The sequence below is a fragment of the Antechinus flavipes genome, chromosome 1, assembly GCF_016432865.1.
Source record: "Antechinus flavipes isolate AdamAnt ecotype Samford, QLD, Australia chromosome 1, AdamAnt_v2, whole genome shotgun sequence".
Lineage (NCBI taxonomy): Eukaryota > Metazoa > Chordata > Mammalia > Dasyuromorphia > Dasyuridae > Antechinus > Antechinus flavipes.
The window spans coordinates 308,601,298-308,621,020 of record NC_067398.1 but is presented as its reverse complement, the minus strand read 5'-3'; the positions used below and the strand labels follow the sequence as shown (position 1 = coordinate 308,621,020).

Genomic DNA, 19,723 nt, shown 5'->3' with positions numbered 1-19,723 from the left:
TCTGGATTCTTTCTGCTTTTACTTTTCTTTCTTTTTTTTAATGTGTCTGATCATGTTTTTATTTATGATTTCTTGAGGCATACAGGTTTTGTGGGTTTTAGGGAATCTTTTTAAGATTATTTCTTAATTCTGTTTTCCAGGTAGGCTGTTTTTGATACCAGAAATGTTGCATTTTCTTTTTTTTCCTCCCAGACTTGATTTTTCTAATGTTTTTTGCTTTTACATGAAGTCCAACTAATTTTTGTTGAGCTTATTATCATTTTCAGTGAATGCATTACTTGTGTAAGTAACAGTATAGTATTTGTTTTGTACTTCATTTCTTTCCTCCATAGCTTTTATTTCTTGTGTAATTTCTTCTAAGTATTTGTGTAGTTCTTTTGGAAAATTAATTTTTCCCTCTGTGGTTTAAGCACTCATTCTCTCTTTCTAGGATGTTTAGTTATCTCTTGATCTGTTAAATTGTAGAAGTCAGTGTCTTTGGTTTACTCAACTCCTAAGCTTAGTTCTTAAATTAGTGCTTTGTACCATGCTTCTCTCCGTGCTGTGCTTTTGGTTAGTGTAGTAATCTTGCTTAGTTTCAACTTGGATCACTTGGACCAAACTGCACTTACAAAGTTTAGGGGTCTCTAGAATCCTTGAAATCTTCATAGCATACAATCGCATCTCAAAGATGGAATACTAGGAATCTTAGAGTTTTGACAGGACTGTTCATTGCTGTTTCTTGTAGTTTCCAAGTTTCATGCTGTGGATTGGAAGCCATCCTGAGGCCTTTTTAGGAGCACCTTTCATTCTTTGTTTCAGGATACATGTCCTTGTTATAAATTTCAGTTTCCTAACTCTGATTCCACTGTAAGAGGCTTTTAGTTTGTTTTTCTACTTTTTGTTGGTTGTGACACCTCTTACTACTTTCTCTGATCTTCTGTATGACTTTTTTTTTTTTAAACTTTTTATTGACAGAACCCATGCCAGGGTAATTTTTTACGACATTATCCCTTGCACTCACTTCTGTTGCTATTTTTCCCCTCCCTCCTTCTACCCCTTCCCCCAAATGGCAAGCAGTCCTTTACATGTTAAATAGGTTACAGTATATCCTAGCTAACTGTATGACTTTTTAATGCAGTTCTGAGGAGGCTGAAGTCACTGTAGTTTTCTGTTAGATTTATTGAACATTTTTCAGTCTTACACTATTTGTGGATTTTTACTAGTGTAAATACATGAAAATCATTTTGGCCAGAAGTCTGTTAATCTTTTCCAATATATGTCATACACAAAGTAGGTATCCCTTCAGTCTTTGCTGAATTGAAATTATTCTTTTTTAATGCTATTGCCACTCATGTTGGTGATAATGAATTGAAATTATTATTTTCATTATCACCAACATGAGTGGCAATAGCATTATAAAATGTAATCTGTCATTCCTTTTTGGAATAGTACTTCTTAATTGACTAGTATTATTATAAAGAAGATTTTATGAAGTTTATTTGTCCAACTTTTTTGTTTTGGGGTAATAATGACCTTTTTTTTTTTTTCCATAGAAGAAAGATGTCTTGGACCCTTTCAATGATGAAGAAAAGGAAAGGCATAAGGTGGAAGCTCTTGCCCGGAAATTTGAAGAAAAATATGTAAGTCTTCCCTGGTAGGCTAAACTAACTTTTATTGGGGAAATAAGACATTCTCTGGGAATTTTATGATATAAGATGATATGACTAGGAGTTTATAACATAATATATGAATATTGAAAAGCAAGGACAGAAAAAATATTAAACTAGTAATGATTCATGATTAGTAAAGTACACATTTCTTGCGGAAAATATTATTTATAGCTAAGCTAGAGGAAATTTTTCATCATTTAGAATCTTAGAGCTAGTAAGGATTAGAAAATATTATTTGGTTTATTCCTTAAACTGCTGCATGAACTAAAAAAATTATATATCTTTAAGGAAGGGAGTTTTGCAACTTTTGATAATATATAGCAATTCTCAGTCATTAGTCAAGATATAAAGTGGTACTAATATTTAGAAGAAAAGTAGATATGAATGATTTTTTTTTTTTATTTTAGGGTGGAAAAAAACGCAGGAAGGACAGAATACAGGATTTAATTGACATGGGTTATGGGTACGATGAATCTGATTCCTTCATCGATAACTCTGAAGCAGTGAGTATTCAACAAAAGTGATAACAGAACTTTAATCTTCCTGATATTAATAATAAAGAGCAAGAAATTCAGGGTTATGGGAACAGAATGGATATTTTGAGCTATAAGAACATGCAATTTCACGGAGAAGGAGCAGTACTGCCATTGGGGAAGGGGGGGATATGTCATGCTGTTTCAGAATGAAAGACTTGACATTAATTTTTCTTGGATCTTCACATCCTTGAGGTGTATTTGCTAATAACTTAAAGCTAACATTTTGTGGGTTCCCCCCCCCAGTATGATGAGCTTGTTCCTGCTTCTCTGACTACAAAATATGGAGGATTTTATATTAACTCGGGAACACTGCAATTCAGACAAGCATCAGAATCTGAGGATGACTTCATTAAAGAAAAGAAGAAGAAATCTCCTAAGGTTAGAAATTTGCTTTTAAGAGATGTTTTGTTATGTAAAATTCTAAGAAAATGAATTGACTTTACCAGAAGGAAATATGAAGTTTCTAGAAAGAACACTTGAGTTTTTAATGGCTCAGGAAATTGGTTGTAAATAGTTGCTAGTTCAGACCTGCCAGGTTGGCAGTGACTTGACAGTCCATCTCTGTCTGTTCACTGATAAATGAGCTGAGTTGGACTTTGGAGCTGTTTCTTCAGCTGGTAGTCAAAGTGTCCATATCGTGGAGTTTTCCTGTCAAAATTGGTACTGACATTTCAACAAAGTCACCAATGATTGGGCCTTGAAGATGGATCCCTCAGGGTAGTTTTTTTTTTTTTTTTTTGTGGTAGGGCTGAGGTTCATTAAAGGTGTGGAGCTTAGGGAAGTTTACACTACCCATGCTTTATCTGTTCTGTGGACATGTAGAGGACTTCAGTTCCCAGGGCTGTCAACCCAGTTGTTTTTAAACAGCCCCAAGATATTTTTTAAAATTATCTTTACATATACACAATAAAATGTATATTTTAAAAAGATTAAGATTAAAAGATTAAATTTTTTTTGTAAATGTATGGGCTTTGCTTATATTTTGTCCTTTTAGAAAGCTCATTTCAACCTGAGGAGGTTCCTCTTGAAGGGCTAAAGAAATACCCCACTGTTGCCTCAGTCCCAGGCTTTTCCAGCAGTCATTGTCAACAAGATTATTGCGTTGACTTGCTGCGGGTTTGTGGTATAGAATCTTGTTGCCCAGGGACTGATCTGAAAAATCATTGTTGATGAAGGACATGAGGCTGGTTTCAGAGTGTGTCCTGGGAGGAGCAAGGCCAGTGCTGTGTAATGCACTTGCTCCCTGAGCTAGGGAGCTGTGTAACTGTGCCTTGTCTTTAATTCTCAGAAGCGGAAGTTGAAAGAAGGTGGTGAGAAGATAAAGAAGAAGAAAAAAGATGACTCTTATGACAAGGAGAAGAAATCGAAAAAGTCCAAGTTTCCCAAAGCCGGGTGAGAGGCAGCAGCTTGTGTTTGATAGGATAAAATTTGAAATGTTAGGGCTAGACACCTGGGAGCTGACTTACCCCTCTTCCACACAGTATCAGAAGAAGCAGCAGGGACTGACCTTCCCATCCTCTCTCACCCCTCCCCACAGTATCATTTCGGGGCATATTCAATACTCTCCCGTCTCTGTGTGGTCAGGTATCCAAAAGTTGTATTTGTTACACTGTCAGTGTCAGCATCTATTTCTGTCTCTAGATGATTGCTAATGTTTCTTAATTCTCTTTGGGCACTTCTCTGTCTTTGGCCCAATTCTGTTTCTGTCTTTCCTTTGTCTCTTTTCTGGTCATGCTTACTTCTCCTCACTCAGTCTCACCCCTAGATGCTCCACAAGTTGCTGCTGTTCTCTGCTGCTTCAGCTTTCTACTTTTAAATCTTTCTCTTGATTTCTTTTGCAACCTTTTATTTCAGCCTGGCAGTGGTATTTAAAAAAAAAATCATCGGATATTAGCATTATGTGACATTGTTTTGCTAACCTGTGTTAAATTTTAAGCTTTGGTCTCAGGAAGAAGGAGCTCCATATGCCAGGAGGAGGGAGGAGGATAACAGGGTGGACTTTTGACTATAAGGTCCACATGGAGACTGTTGAGTCTGAGAGAAGGTGTGAAGTGCCTCTGTGCGTTTCCCTTTGGGAGATTTTTGCAGTCATTGTAACCTATTTCCTCTTTGCTTTTAGCTTCACAGCACTGAATGCCAGTAAGGAAAAGAAGAAAAAGAAATATTCTGGAGCTCTAAGTGTTAAGGAAATGTTAAAGAAATTTCAGAAGGAGAAAGAGGCCCAGAAGAAGAGGGATGAAGAACATAAGCCAATATCAGTGTCACCTGCTGAAACTCAGAGTACACGAGAAGTGGAAAGCATGCCAGATCCCTTGCTCTCGTTCTTTGGCTCTGCTTCTGACAGTGACCTGCTTCAGGCAGCCACTGCCATGGACTCACTAACTGATCTGGACTTAGAACAGCTCCTCAGCGAGTCTCCAGAAGGAAGTCCATTTCATGATGTGGATGATGAAAGTGATTCTCTTGGGGTGGGATTGGACCAAGAATTCAAACAACCCCCTTCCTTGCCAGAAGGCTTGCCAGTGTCCCTCGAAAAGCGTATTAAGGAACTGGCTCAGGTATGGTGATTAGATGTAATTATATAATTAAGGTCATACCAGTATCATAGGAAACAATTATTCCTAGAAAGCCTAGTGAGATGTTAGTTATAGCTGCTTTTTTAGTTTTATCTTTCTTTATGCTTGGGTATGAGATACAGTACAAGCTTTCAGTTGTAAAATTGTTTTAAATGTCAGTGTAAATTATTCCTAGATTCTTTTGTATTCGAAAATATTCAAGCCACTCTTTGTTGCTATGTTGCTTTCCCTCCATTTATGTATTCTATGTCTTCTGTCACTTTTATATTATATGGTATTCACTGCTCTTCTTTTGACATGAGGTAGTGTACTATGTTTCACTTTGAGTTTTTTAGCACTATCCTGCAGGAATTTGAAAATATCTAAGGAGAGATAATGTAGAAGGTATTTCTCAATGAATCTCACTATTACTTTGAATTACTTATTGCCAAAGATAGGCATTCATTTCATTGACATAAAAAGACAAAGTAAACATGTATGGACATTGTGATACCCTTTACAGACAACTTTTTTCTGAATTTAGCATCTTGAGATGGCAGAATGCTTAAGGCATTCATAACTTTTAAGAATATAGCATCCATTAAGTTTCTGCTACTTTTTCCCAGATAATGGGAGAACATTCTCTATAAAATGAATTATTATAACAGTAGCACATTACTGAATTTATAATTTCACATGGACTATTAGGCATTTTGACCTGTGATATATCCTGTGCTTATACTCATCTTAAACTCCAGACTATATTTGAGTTAGAGAAAATTCCTTGATCTTTTTTTAAAGAAAAGTTGAATACAACTACATAACTATTTTCTTTCTGTTAGTGTTGAAGGTAGAAGTTCAAATGCTTTTGTTGACATTTAATGATAGGAATAAATGATGCCATCGTGAGTAGGAAGTCAGATCATAGTTTAATGGCATCGAATTTGAAGATGATGAATCTGAAATTGATGTTTTTGGCCTCACTCTCCTATATATTTGCATTTGTATCATAGGAGAATTCACATACTTTCCCATTCCTTGTACTGGATAGCCTTTGTAATAAGCTAACTTGAGGATTTGACACTTGGAGTTAGAATTTCATGGGCCTCCTTTAGGAGTTAATACTGAATTACTGAGTTATCACATGATATTGAATTACTGTGCTAAGATTTTTACAATAGAATTCTTTTGTATTTGTCACAAAAGTTTTACCTCAGCAAATGAAGTCTGTATAGCATCAGAGAAAAAATGAAATTGAATTCCTCAATTTTTTGCTCTTTTTCCATAAATTATGTTCTTATCAGATAGGTAATACTTGGTGCTTTATCTTTATTAGTCTATTTTAATTGGAAAATGAAGCATATATATTGCTTATATATACTGTGTAAGTGCTCTTGGGTTGTAATAGTACAGGAAACAGTTTTTTAGAAGAAGGCTGTGTGAGTAAACTTATTATGAAGTTATCTTAAATTGTTGGTTACTTTTTGGTTCTTGTTTATGTATATTGGTGATAGAATGGAGATTGACAACATTAAGAAAATAATCACTAATTTTTACATGTGGTACTTTTAAGGTTTATAGAGTATTTTTTCTACATTAAAATGTGGTTGGTTGTGCCCTGATGGTGAGGAGGTGAAAGGAAGAGACTCATTTTGATATGATGACATTTAATTTTGCAAATCTGAAATAAAAACTCCAGGAATTTCAGTTTTTTCTCTACCTTTGATCAAAGAAACTTACTTTAGGAAATTGGAGACCTCTCTGTTTTAAATGGGATGTTAGATTTAGATGAGGCAAATTGATGTTCACAGACATGGTTCTAATTATCTGTAAAATGATAGAATTTGGATTAGATGGCATCTAAAACCACTATTAATTTCAGATTCTATGATTCTCTGACCTTCCCAGCTTATAAACCTTTTCCATATGATACATGATTTCTGATATTGAAACAGACATTGCATTTTTGCATTGATCTTAATCTGTTGATCCTAAGAAGTTTACTACTTATAAATATGTTAGTAATTTTATGAGTTATTTTGTTACTTTTACTTTTGCTGTAGTATTTTGGCTTATTCTTAGACTTGGCCAAAGAAAATTCATAATCTGATTGATGTATATTAGTTATATTGCTGTGAGGAAAATTCCAGGTAGCTTGGTCAGAGTTATCTTTTGCTATAAATATTGATAGATAGTAGGTTCACTTCCTACTTTGGTACTTATAGCACCACTTAAAAAATATCTCTAGTGTGTAGCAAAGACTGGAAAGAGATCATGAATTGGGAAAGAAGACATTTTTACAGCTCAGCATTTGAGAAGTAGAGGCGAAGTAGGAAAATATTTTAGGCATAGACATTTCTACCTAAGGTAGATGTAAAAGTCTGAGCAAAGACATAGAAATGGAGATGAAATAAATGTCTGTAGGGAAATAATAAGTAGGCCAATTTGTCTAAAATATAGAATAAATAAAGGAAATAACTTACTCCCCTTTATTTGCTATATTTCTGAGAGAAGACTAAAGCGGAACTATCTGCCCTCAAGCAATTTGTATTAAACCTCTTTCCTCATTTTTATAAAATTGGAATAATTACTGTACCACCTGCTTTACAGGTCTGTTTTTTCAGTAAAGTGCTTTGCAGACATTAAAGGACTGAATAATGTGAGGTAGTTATTGATTCATGGGAAATAGTCTTGGCAAGAATTAAATAAGTTGCTTTAATTTAATGAGCAAACTAGAGCACAGAAATTTTAAAAAGTTGTTTATTGGACAACTTAAAGATTATTAAGGGAAAAGCATGGCACATTTTTGTAATCTTTATTACATACAGTCTTCTTAACTTGCTCTCAGTTTCCATCTGAGGTAGATGTAAAAGTTCTTTAGTTAAATTTGACTATTGATTCTGTATAGCTGAAAAAGGTAGATTCAGTGTTGATTCTGTACAATTCATGTATCCTGTTGAATCCAGATATTTTGAGATAATGATCTTTTACTTTTTAATTCAATTTATTTTAACTATATCAGCTCCACTTTATTGGCAAAGCCCCCTTAATTGTTGCTAGAATGTTCGGAGAAGAAGAAAACAATGGTTTAAGGATAATTCAGGCTGTCTTCTTGGGTAATGTTGGCAGTTCTCCCACATTGTACTTTCATGTGACCCAGGGTCTTATTGGACTTTTGAATTTAGCATCAATGTTAAAAATCTCAGGAGGAAACAAAGGAATTAAAAGTTTTTGTTCTGAGCACAAATGAAAGTGAGCATCAGAAAAACGCTATTGCTTGGAGTTAATTATAAAAGCTTATAGATTTCTTAGAAGTGTGGCTGTCCATATTGAAACTAGTATTTCCTAAAATGAGTAACCTGAAATCATACAGTTAAAGTAAATTCTGAATATTTTTCCAGGTTATTGAAAGTTTGTCCATTTATATACACTTGTGGGGAAAATTTGGTTCTTCAAAAACTTAGGGATCTGTCTTAATTTTGGTGCCTTTAATGAATTAATTCCTCTCTCAAATGCACACAAATATGTAGATACAAGCATTTACCAATTACAGATAGAAATTAAAGCCTAAAGGTAAAAATAAAGTCCATAAAGTTTCATTCATCTTTCAAAAGTCATCATAAGAGATGGGCAATACTGAAAAATACAAGTGATTAGAAAATATAGTTGGAAAATAGTTGTTAAAGTTGATTTGGAGAGACATTAATAAAAATTCTATGGTGAAGTTGCTTTTTGGTTATTAACTAATGAAATAAACCTAAACTATATGGAATGAATAATTTACCCCTCTACAAATTACAGCTACAGTTTTTGTAGGATAAAAGTATCAAGATAGAAAGCAGGAAGTGTCAGAAGTTTATTAGATAATGGTGGATTAAATGAATCAAATAACTATTATTACTAATGATAACATTGAGATGTGTGGGAAGCATGGCACATAGTATATAGAAAACTAGTCTTGTAATCAAAAAGACCTGTGTTCAAGTCCTATCCCTGACCCATATTTAATATCTATATGATCTTAGGCAAATGATATAATCTCTCAGTTCTCCAGGCAATTTTCTAAGACCATAAACTGAATAACAGGTGCATATTTAAAGGGATTACTGGTTCCATCTCTGTTCTTTTCTTTTTAACATTGATGCATTAAGGTTTGCGAAGCACTTTACTCATTTGATCCTCACAACTCTTCTAAGAGGTCAATGCAATTATTAGCCCCATTTTAAAGTTAAGGAAACTTGAGTCTTGAGTGACTTATCCAACAATTATATAACTAGTAAATAAATGTCTGGAGATAGACTTTGAACCCAAGTCTTTCTGACTTCAAGTCACACTTTCCCTTCTTAAAAATCTTAGCATTTGGGAATACCATTTGTCTACTTTGTATTCTGGATTCCATGTTTCTGACCTCTTCCTTTAGAAGAATTATTTCTTCATTGTACTGCAGTGACAGTCCACTCTGATATAATTTCCTAGTTAACAGAAGTTTTTCTTTGACTATACTATATCAGCCCTTGGTGACTAATTAGCTATATATAAAATCTTGTAGTGTTCTTTTTAAAATATTTCATTTTTTCCCCAGTTATGTGTAAAGACAATTTTTCACACCATTTAAAAAAATTTTTGAGTTTCAAATTTTCTTTCTTCCTACCTCATTTCTTCCCTTCCTGAGATTGTAAGCAATTTGATAAAGGTTATACATGTTCAATTATGTAAAACATTTTACCACATTAGACAAGTTGTATGAAAGAAGACTCAAGGATCGACCCAAAGGGAAAAAATTCCCCACACCCATTAAAAAATTCAAAAAGTGAAAAATAGTATGCTTCAATCTTGTAATGTTTTTTCATTTCAGAAAGTGTTTTTCTCCCTCTCTTTATGGCCTCAGTTGGGTTTGTGCATTAATCTTTGCAGTATAGGTTTCTCCTGGTTTATACTGTGACCTTATAGAATCAGAATTGGAAGGGACCTTTGAGGTCATCTAATTGAACCTCCTTATTTTCCAAATGTGAAAACTAGGCCTCTCCCTTACCACCAGGCAGTTTATACTATACTTCCTTCATGAACTCACTATCCTATTCTCCATAACCTATTCATCTCTCCTCAAATCACCTAAGCCCTCCTTTCACACACTCAGCTGAGAATCTGTGCTCCATATTTTACAGAAAAAAATTGAAGCTATTCATTGTAAATTCTTTTTTCTCTCCTCTTCCTCATCTCCTAATACTTAGTTATCTTCTGCAACTCTCTTCTTTATCCTTGCCTCCCATGATAAAGTGGCCATATTCCTTCCTAAGGCTACCATGTTTACTTGTTCAGGTGGAATGGACTAGATCGAATCATCCATTCTGCTCTAATAGATTGCTATCTCTGCCATTCCCACTCTCATTTTTTTTCTGTACTAGCTCATTTCCTATTGCCTACAAATATACCCATATTTTCCCTGCAAAATAAAACTTAATTTCTACTATCAATCCTATATTCTGCCTTTTTAAGCTAAATTCTTCAAAAAGGCATTCTGTAATAAGTGTCTCCCCTCTCCTTTCTTTTCTTAATCCCTTATACTCCAGCTTCCAGACTTATCATGCCATTGAACTGTTCTCTCCAAAAATGATAGTTTCCTAGTTGCTAAATTCAATGGTCTTTTCTTTGTCCTTATGCTCCTTGACATTTCTATAGCTTTTGATGCTGTTGATCACATTTTTCTTGGTACTTCTCTCTAGACTTTTCAAATACCATTTTTTGTTGGTTTTCTTTCTTCCTGACATCTTGTCTGCGTTCTTCTGGATCTTCTTCCAGATCACACTCTGTGTCAGAGTTCTGTTTTGGGCTCTCTTTTCCCTCTACTTCACTTGGTGATTTCATCAGCTCCATGGATTTAGTTACCATCTCTATGCTAGTGATTTGCAAATCTGTCTTTCCTTCCCCATTTTCTCTGCTGACTCTCAAATTTCTAACCGCCTAGATATCTAGAACTGTGGATATCCACTAGATATCTTACATATGTGCAAAAAGTAATTATCTTCTCTCCCCAAACCCTCTATCTATCCATTTACTTTCCCTATTAATATAGAGGACAACACTGTCCTCTCTGCTCCTTGAAACCTAAGGCCCATTCTGGATTCTTCATTGTTATTCCAGTCAAGACAAATCAATACAGTATCTGTCAATTATACTTCTTTTCACCTTCAAAACTGCCACCAGTATGGTGCAGGACCTTATCGTCTCATACCTGGATTATGATGAATCTGCCTGTTTTCAAGTCTTCTCCCCACTCCAATCCATCCTCCATTTAGCCTCTAAAGTGATGTTTTTAAAGCACAATTTTGATCATATCATATCCATATCCCAATGGCTTATTATCAATAATGTTTAAAGTTCTTCATAACTTAGCAGTCTCTTCCAATCTTTCTTTTCTTAAACCTTTCTCCCTGACTTATATTCTTAGATCCAGTGACACTGGTCTCCTGGATTTACCATCAAGACAGTGTTTCACAGCTTTTGAGCATTTTCTCTTGACTGTTCTTCATGCCTAGAACACATCTTTTTTTTCTGCATTGACTATTGACCTCTTTGGCTTTAAGTCCTCCCCCTTCTGCAGGAAACCTTTCTCAACTCCTTCTTAATTTCAGGGCCTTTAACTCTGTTATTTATTTTCTATTTATTCTGTATAGACCTTGATTTTACACACACAGACACACACACACACACACACACACACACGTTTGCATATTGTTTTCTCCATTAGATTGTGAGATCCTTGAGGGCAGAGACTTATCTTTTGCCTCCTTTTTTATCTTCATCTATTATAAGCATAGTGCCTGGCACATAGCAAGTACTTTATTGATATTTATTGATTGATTGAAAACAGACTTGAGAATTTGAATGACTATTTTGAAGGCCACATATATGCTAAATGACAACTAGGATTTGAACTAGGTTCTTTTGATTGCAAATCTAGTACTCTTTCCACCTGCCCCCATTGTATTGCCTATGTTAATAAGCATTTTTATTTATTTATTTATTTTTTTGCTGAGGCAATTGGGGTTAAGTGACTTGCCCAGGGTCACACAGCTAGGAAGTGTGAAGTGTCTGAGGCCAGATTTGAACTCAGGTCCTCCTGACTTCAGGGCCGCTGCTCTATCCACTACACTATCCAGCTGCCCCCAATAAGCATTTAAGTATATGCTACATGCAAGGAACCAAGTATCTACTGGAGAAAAATAAAATCTTAATCTGCCTTCCCTTCAGAAACTTAGGTTCTGTGGAGAGAGACATTTAAGTATGCACAAAATAAATTCAGATTTGGAGTATATTATATCGTGGTCCTGAGTGATATTTTTGGGAAGAGAAAAATATCCCTATTTAATGGCCTAGTCAGATAATAGGATGTTATGAGTATAGATTGTTATGATTCAGATGTTTTTCAGTAGTATCTGAGTAGTAAGTGTAAGCTTGTAAGTGGCTAAGGCCAGATTTGAATTCAGGAAATGAATCTTCTTGACTCCAGGACCTAACACTCTTACCTAGTATGCCACCTAGCTGCTCTTAGGTTTAGGTTACTAATTTTTTAAAAAAATGCTCATATTATGATTTGTTGTCCAACTATGTGTGTCCCCTTTTGAAGGTTTTCTTGCCAAAAATACTGTGGTGGTTTGCCATTTCCTTCTCTAGTTCATTTTACAGATAAGGAAACTAAAGGAAATAGGTTTAAGTGACTTACTTAGGGTCATGTAGCTAGTTTCTTAGACTGAATTTGAATTCATGCTTTCAGGCCTGGAATTAATATGATATATACCCCATTAAAATTAAACCAAGTACTTTAGGACCTTGAAAGATCATCATTGTAAACATTTCTTGTCATTTCTTAACTAGATATGTTAAATGATAGGAACCAGTTTTGTACTGTATTGGTTTAAGGAGAACTTTCTGTAGTTTACTATACTGGCTTGGCTTTAGTTTTATCAGTGCTTCGAGTCCAAGAATGCAATGCATGGGTATTTAAAAGGAACTTTGGGTATATCTTCTGTGGAGGATGTTGATATACCTTGTTTTTTTGAACATAGGATAGAATAGAATAAAGGATTTAATTGTTGAAATTTGTTGGTGCTTAGTCTATTCCTCTTAAAAGATTGCTTTCTCTTGTGCCCTTTTGGGTGTGTGTGTGTATATGTGTATATGTATGAATGTGTGTATATGTTTGTACACTAACAGATATTACTGTCTAATGTGAACCAGGCTGCCAGAGCTGCAGATGGAGAGAGCAAACAGAGATTCTTCACCCAGGATATTAATGGCATCCTGCTAGAGTGAGTATTTTTTTTTTTTTTTTACTTATTTGTATGTGTTCCTCACTTATTGAATGTGTTTGAATGGAGCAAGACTTGGGAGATTCAGGAATAGGAATAATGTTCTTGGGCCAAAAGAATTGACTTGAAACTGAAAGGAATTTGATAAAACTGTAAAAGTGAAAAAGAATTGAATTGGTTTGGTGGTGTTTTTGTTCAACAGCAGTGTTTGTAAGCTGATTTCTCTGCCTCCAAGTAACTATACTCCAGGGCCCACTTTTTTTTTTCTTTTAATTCCTGGTAAAAGGCATTCATTATAGGAGCATACTGTGGATGTGGTAGTCACAGACTACTGATAGAAGGTCTTTTTTCTAGTTTAAAAGCTTCCAAGTCTCTTGGCATGTCTGGGATCAGAAGAGGACATGCTTTTTTTTTTTTTTTTTTTCCTTTTCTGTCAAGTCTCTCTGGGAGTCTAGACCTTGAATTTAGAAGAACAAGATTGAATATCACCCTGATGAAGTTACTGAGAGTACTTCCTCTATCCAGAGGACCATTCCTGGTCACTTATCAAAGTCTTCTTGTCAATTCTTTTTCTTTTTTCTTTTGTTCCCTATAGGAATTGATTTTCAGATCATCAGCATCATCCTCTAGATTGATTTTTTTTTCTTTTTAACGAAGAGGTATATTTATTGTTGACTTTGATTGTATAGTTGGCAGCTTCCCACCCCTTCTCACAGTTTTATTGTGGCATAGAAAAAGACCGGCTGCTTTCCATTTGGAAATTTGTTGTGATTTTGTAATGATCGTTGCAGATTTATATTTATCACTCTGAGGAAGTGGAATTTTCAGGAAAATTATTTAGGAATTAGCATTGCTCAGTGGGCTTTGTACTTCATAACCCACTTCATGTGAGGATAGGCCAAGTTGGATTTTAAGAAGAAGATAGGTATTTTCTCTTTGATGTAGGTTGGGAAATTGAAGCATAGCAAAGATAAGGATTTCCCTGCACTTAAAGTCTTGAATAAAACTGAAAATTGAACCTGAAAGCTTCTAAAATGTGCTGTGATGTTTTTAATTAGTATGACAACAAGCAAGTCATTACTTTCAACTTTTAAGAACTTAGGTTTTTCTTCTGTGGAGAATGCTATATATTTAAAATTTTTCTAATGGAGTAGACTTTTTGCTTAGACTTTGTCTTTCTTTTTAGACATCCCTTTTTGTTGTTTTTTGAAATGGTAAACTTGTCTTATAACTTGTTGTTATTCCATTAGAAAAAACTTGCTGAGGTTGTGGAGTTGTTTTTGTCTTAAGAATTTTTAAGGTTGTGTTGCATTGAATTTTTTATGACAAGTGTTTGGGATGGATTGAGTTATCATTTCTCTTGACTACTCAGAATTTTTTTTCCATAGTAGTCATTTGATGAGATACGTTAGAGTGAGTTGCAGGCCATTGATCATTTTGTTTTGTTCTTCAGCATAGAGCTGCAGTCTCGGGAGCTGAATAGCCAGATCCGTTCTGGGGTATATGCCTATCTTGCTTCATTCCTGCCCTGCAGCAAGGATACCCTGGTCAAACGTGCTCGCAAACTTCATCTCTACGAGCAGGTGGGTCATGTTGGAGGTAGAGTATTGTGGCCTTTGTAGCCAACTTCTGAGCTTTAGCTCCTGCTGTTTAAGGGTAGCTTTTCTCCAATTCTGAGCATATTTGAGATCTGTACTTTAAGGTGCCACATCTGTTACTGCATTGCCAGTGACTTAACTTGTTGCTGAGAAATATTCTTAATAGTAAACTAGAGTTTGTATAATGCTTTCTGCAGGGAGGGCGTCTGAAAGAACCTCTGCAGAAACTTAAGGAAGCTATTGGCAGGGCAATGCCAGAGCAGATGGCCAAATACCAAGAAGAGTGCCAGGCACATACGCAAGCAAAGTTTGCTAAGTAAGTGTTCCCTTCTCCTTATGTGTTACCTTGCTCTCTATTTTCTTATTTTCTTTACTCCACTGTCCTATCTCTGAAGATTTTTGCTTGTATTTTCTGAATGGGACTATGAATCTTGGCTTAGCTTTTTTAACTTTGGGGGTTGGTATGAGCTAATAATTGTCATCTTGGGGCCCTGGGAGGAGGTGGTTCTTCTGGGTGATCTTAAAGTACCACTTAACAATTACATTCATCCTATAGGATGCTGGAGGAGGAGAAAGACAAGGACCAGAGAGAACGTATTTGTTCTGATGAGGAGGAAGATGAAGAGAAAGGGGGTAAACGCATCATGGGACCCAGGAAGAAATTCCACTGGAATGATGAAATCAGGTGTGCCCAGACTTTGAATCAGTTGGAAAGTTTGTGGAGTATAATTCTAATGGCATCTGATGGGTTAGAATCATTCATCCTCATCAGTGCTTCTGAGAACAAGTATTTGAAACATTGAAGAAACATTTTTTGTAGTCTGACCTGAAGTCTGCTTTCTGCCTCTGCTGCAGGGAGTTGCTCTGCCATGTGGTAAAGATGAAACTGGATGGCTATGAGTTGGAGAGGAACAAGGCCCAGTCCTGGGAAGATTATGTGAAAGCTTTTCTGGATGCTGAAGTGAAACCTCTCTGGCCCAAGGGCTGGATGCAGGCCAGGTGAGGGACAATGAGTGTAGGCTTCAATATCAAGATTTACTGATGAGATATGGCATGGAGTTTGAATCATGAAGAATAGTTTTTAGTTGTAGTATTCATTTTTTATTCTTTAGGAAAGAACAAAGTATCTTATCTGTTAGCTTTTGTGTTGGTTATTCTTTATCCTCTATCATTTTGAGGTAGGTTGAATGTGAGTTTTACCTTTCTCTCTTTGAGCAGTGTCTTAGAATAGACATATGGGAAAGATATTCATCTTGATTAATATTCTAAACATCATTTAGACTTCTCTAGAAATACTAGGCCTGGGCATAAGAATTAGAGTATTTTTAAAATTCTATTTGGAGACTTATCTTAATTTTAAAAAATACTCTCTGTATAATATATTTAATAGGATATAGAAAGGTACAATGTTCAAGCTGGTAGAAGGAGCATATATAGCATTCTCTGTGACAGGATTATAATCCTAGTATGGCCCTGATTCAGCATGTAAATTTCAATAAATATTGAGCCTGTCTGTAATATGAAAATTGTGTTCTCACAGTTCACTTTTAAATGTTCAGAATTAATGTCTGTATAGATTTTCAGGAAAAGGCATAATGTGGATGATACCTATTGATTTTCTCTTCAAAAAGGAAAGAATAGAGTAACAAAGGGTATTACCTGCAGAAAAAAAAATGGAAGAATTGGAATCTGTTCAACAGTTGTCCTTTACAGAGTTGATTTAATTGGCACAGTTGCAGTCTTATGTGATACCAATCCAACTGATTAGTCAAAATTTGTTAACCATACACTATATGCAAACTGCCAGCTGTGTGAAAATGAAAGAAAAATAGAAGATATCCCTACTCCTAGTCAGTTTATGTTCTTAGTTTCATGCAGACCTAATTGCCAGACCAGATTGCTTATTGCCATTGTCTGTTTCAGGACTCTATTTAAGGAAAGTAGGCGAGGACATGGACACCTGACTTCAATCTTGTAAGTGTTTGATGTTTTCACTTCTTAGATTACTTTCAGTTGTTTTCTGTAGCTATTCTTTGAACATTTTTTTGTGTTAATGTTTTTTAATAGGGCCAAGAAGAAAGTCATGACTGCTGCCAAGGTCAAAGTGAAGGTGAGTTCCTACCATGTGATATTCTTTGTTCTTATCTTCATCTTATCTTCATTGGCTCACATGTTGAGTGATATTGTGACTCAAAAAAATTGGTACTTCAAGGTGATGAATGTTTATATACAGCTTATGATGTTGTATTGAAAGATAGCATAATTCAATCAAAAATGCCTGTTAGTGGGAATCAAGGCATTTAAGAGAATTCCCTTATTTTCACTGGATCTCAGTTTTTCCATCTGTGAAATAGTAATACCTGTCCTACTTATCTCACAGGGTTTCTGCAAAGATAAAATAATCAGATTTAAAAGTCCTTTGAAGACATATTCAAATGTTAGTCCTTGTTCTACACCTAGGAATTGATTTGGCCATTTAAAAGTTGGTTCATTATGTTAAAACTGTAGTAGAATGGAGGATTAAAAACTAAAATATTTCAAAATATACCATTTTTCAATTTATTGAGCTCTAAGTAGACTATAAGGAACACATGTGACTCTCTTTGAGAGGCACTGAGGTATAGAGAAAGAATATTAGAGTCAGGCCTGAGCTGGAGGTACTTATATCTATTAATTGTGCAAATCATTTCATTTGGCTTTAATTTTCTCTGTGTACAATAGGAATAATACTTATAGGATTGTGAATAAAGTGCTTTGCAAATTTTAAGGATATATATAAATTTAGTCATACCATGAGTAAGATATAAAGCAAAAAAGTTAAATTTGGAATAATTACTGAGCCATTTAGTTAGTCCACAAACATTTAGTAAATTTAAAAATTAGGAAAAAATTGAAAATATCTTTTGTTTTTCAGGGTCAGAGAGTATAATAGCTGACATATAAATGGCTTTAAATTTTCAAAAACTTTTTAAATATATTCTCATTTGACAGCCTCTGAAGGAGGAACTTTTATAATTCTCATTTTGCAGATGAGGAAACTGAAGTCGAGAGGTTAAATGACTTGTTCAGGATTATATAACTACCTGATTACAAATTCCACTTGATTTTAGTCTGTCCATTATACCATACCATAGTGAAACATACATGAATATACAGAATCCCAGCCAGATGTTAGAAAAGTGTGAAATCTATATTCTTTTTCATTTCTCATCACATAGAGAAGCATAACTAGTTGATTGACTCTTTTTTCCAAGGAATATTTAATAATTTCTAATTATTAATATTCCATTCATTCATCCATTTATTTATTTTAGGATTCTTCCACCAAACCTGATAAAAAGGTATCAGTTTCATTGGGACAATCCAGTGGCTCCATTACTTTGTCTTCAGAGCAGCATCAGGGAATGGGTGTGAGCATTGGTGCTCCAGCCAGGGAGTTGTCATCTCTGGGTACTTCTCAAACATCCAGCAATATTGCTAATCCTGCTTCTTTTAACCTGGAGGACTCACTGGATGAGGACTTAATTCATAATCCAGCCTCTTCATTGGAAGCAGTGTCTAAGGAACTGGCTGCATTGAACAGCAGAACAAGTGGAAGTCCTGAATTCATTCTTCATGCACCCCCAAAGACTTCTACAGATAAAGTAACAGGTCTTACAAGTTCTGAGGAAAAAAGACATTTTCCTAAGTCCAATTCTTCTGCTCCATCACCTGCTAGCTCACTACAGTCACCTCTCAATTTCTTGGCTGAACAGGCACTGGCACTGGGGCAGTCTTCTCAGGAGAAAAAACCAGATAATTGTAGTTACAAAGAGCTCTCTTGCCAGGCTTCTCCCAGTAAAACCTTGTCCGAAGCACACCAGTCTAAACTTAAGCACCATAATTTGCCACGGACATCTCATGGATCACAAACATCACCTCTGGTGCCCACCCCCCAAGTTAAAGTTTTTCACTCAAGTAGTCAGCAGCAGAAAAGCTTCACATCTCCAGCTCCATTTGTCAATAAGCTCCAGAGCCCAAAGGCTGCCTCCCCTCTGTCCCAGCGATCCCTTCTCCAACAGGTCAAGACTTCGACCAAAGCTCCAAGCTTCCACTCTTCAGCACCTCCTTCTTCGGGTAGCAACCCATCTTCTAGTAATACTCATAAGAGCCCTGGCTCCTCTACAACTTCTTTGGGTTATACAGGGAAGCATTCATCCAGTTCTTCAGGACAATCTTACAAGTCTCCCTTTGTTGCTGGCTCTATCTCTAAACATGGGGTTTCTTCTAGCAGTTCTTCATCTGGAGCATCTTCAGTTCAGAGCTCTGCATCTGGAAGTTCACTCTCTGGTATACAGGCTTCCTCTTCTAGCCAGCCTTCCAGCCGTCCAGTACAAAGTAATACATTGAAGAAACCTCCAGTTTCTCAAAAGCTGACTTTAGTGGCGCCTCCTGGTGGCCCAAATGGAGATTCTAGTGGTGGGACACAGGGGGTGGCCAAATTATTGACCTCTTCCCTTAAGCCAGCCGTGGTTAGTAGTGCAACATCATCTACCTCCTTGCCGGTGAGTATTAGTTTTTCCCAATATTTTTAGAGAAACAATTCTTGTTATGCCAATCTATCTGAGTTGGTTATGTGATAGTAAACTGGCTTCAGAAATCCCCTGGAGAAGACTATGCATTGATGTTATTATAATTCTGTATTGTTACAGTGGTTGCTTCTGTGAGTGGCAGCAATTCTAAGGACTCCCTAAAACTAAGCAACTGAAACTTTGTATGATTCTAGGTAGTAATTTGAGGTTCTTTGGGGAGTTGAGGGGAGGTTAGTTTTGCTAATAAAAAACTGAACTTGGTTTTCTGACTGAGTAGCATAATGTGAAGAGCCAGCAGTTGTTCATTACATAGATTATTCTTATGCCAAAACATATGGAGAAAAAAGTTTAGCTTGTTTTTTGAAATCATTAGTTAAGTGGAAAACTTTTCCTAGGAAAATATTTATGGTATATAGTGTTAATTCTATTGAATAGATCAAAACAATCTGTAGTACAATGAGGGATGATTGATTGAATTAGACTGTTAAATCTTGTTTAGGAT

At 35.6% G+C, this 19,723-nt stretch overlaps 1 protein-coding gene across 7 annotated transcripts in view; it reads left to right on the top strand.

Annotated features, from left to right (window-relative positions):
* Window positions 1-19,723, top strand: part of UBN1 (ubinuclein 1) — a 41,502-nt gene that overhangs the window by 7,556 nt on the left and 14,223 nt on the right. For 5 of the 7 annotated variants that reach the window (XR_007948041.1, XR_007948040.1, XM_051964310.1 and 2 more), the window contains exons 4-16: window positions 1,536-1,622; window positions 2,060-2,155; window positions 2,432-2,566; window positions 3,477-3,580; window positions 4,308-4,746; window positions 12,958-13,052; window positions 14,506-14,635; window positions 14,848-14,966; window positions 15,207-15,335; window positions 15,506-15,649; window positions 16,574-16,624; window positions 16,718-16,760; window positions 17,965-19,194. Coding sequence is in view for 5 of the 7 variants with exons in the window: in XM_051964310.1 (XP_051820270.1) it covers window positions 1,536-1,622; window positions 2,060-2,155; window positions 2,432-2,566; window positions 3,477-3,580; window positions 4,308-4,746; window positions 12,958-13,052; window positions 14,506-14,635; window positions 14,848-14,966; window positions 15,207-15,335; window positions 15,506-15,649; window positions 16,574-16,624; window positions 16,718-16,760; window positions 17,965-19,194 (2,802 nt within the window). In the remaining 2 variants the exon portion in view is untranslated. The remainder of the gene's footprint in view (window positions 1-1,535; window positions 1,623-2,059; window positions 2,156-2,431; window positions 2,567-3,476; window positions 3,581-4,307; window positions 4,747-12,957; window positions 13,053-14,505; window positions 14,636-14,847; window positions 14,967-15,206; window positions 15,336-15,505; window positions 15,650-16,573; window positions 16,625-16,717; window positions 16,761-17,964; window positions 19,195-19,723) is intronic. The other 2 variants (XM_051964317.1, XM_051964303.1) reach the window with 1 other exon arrangement.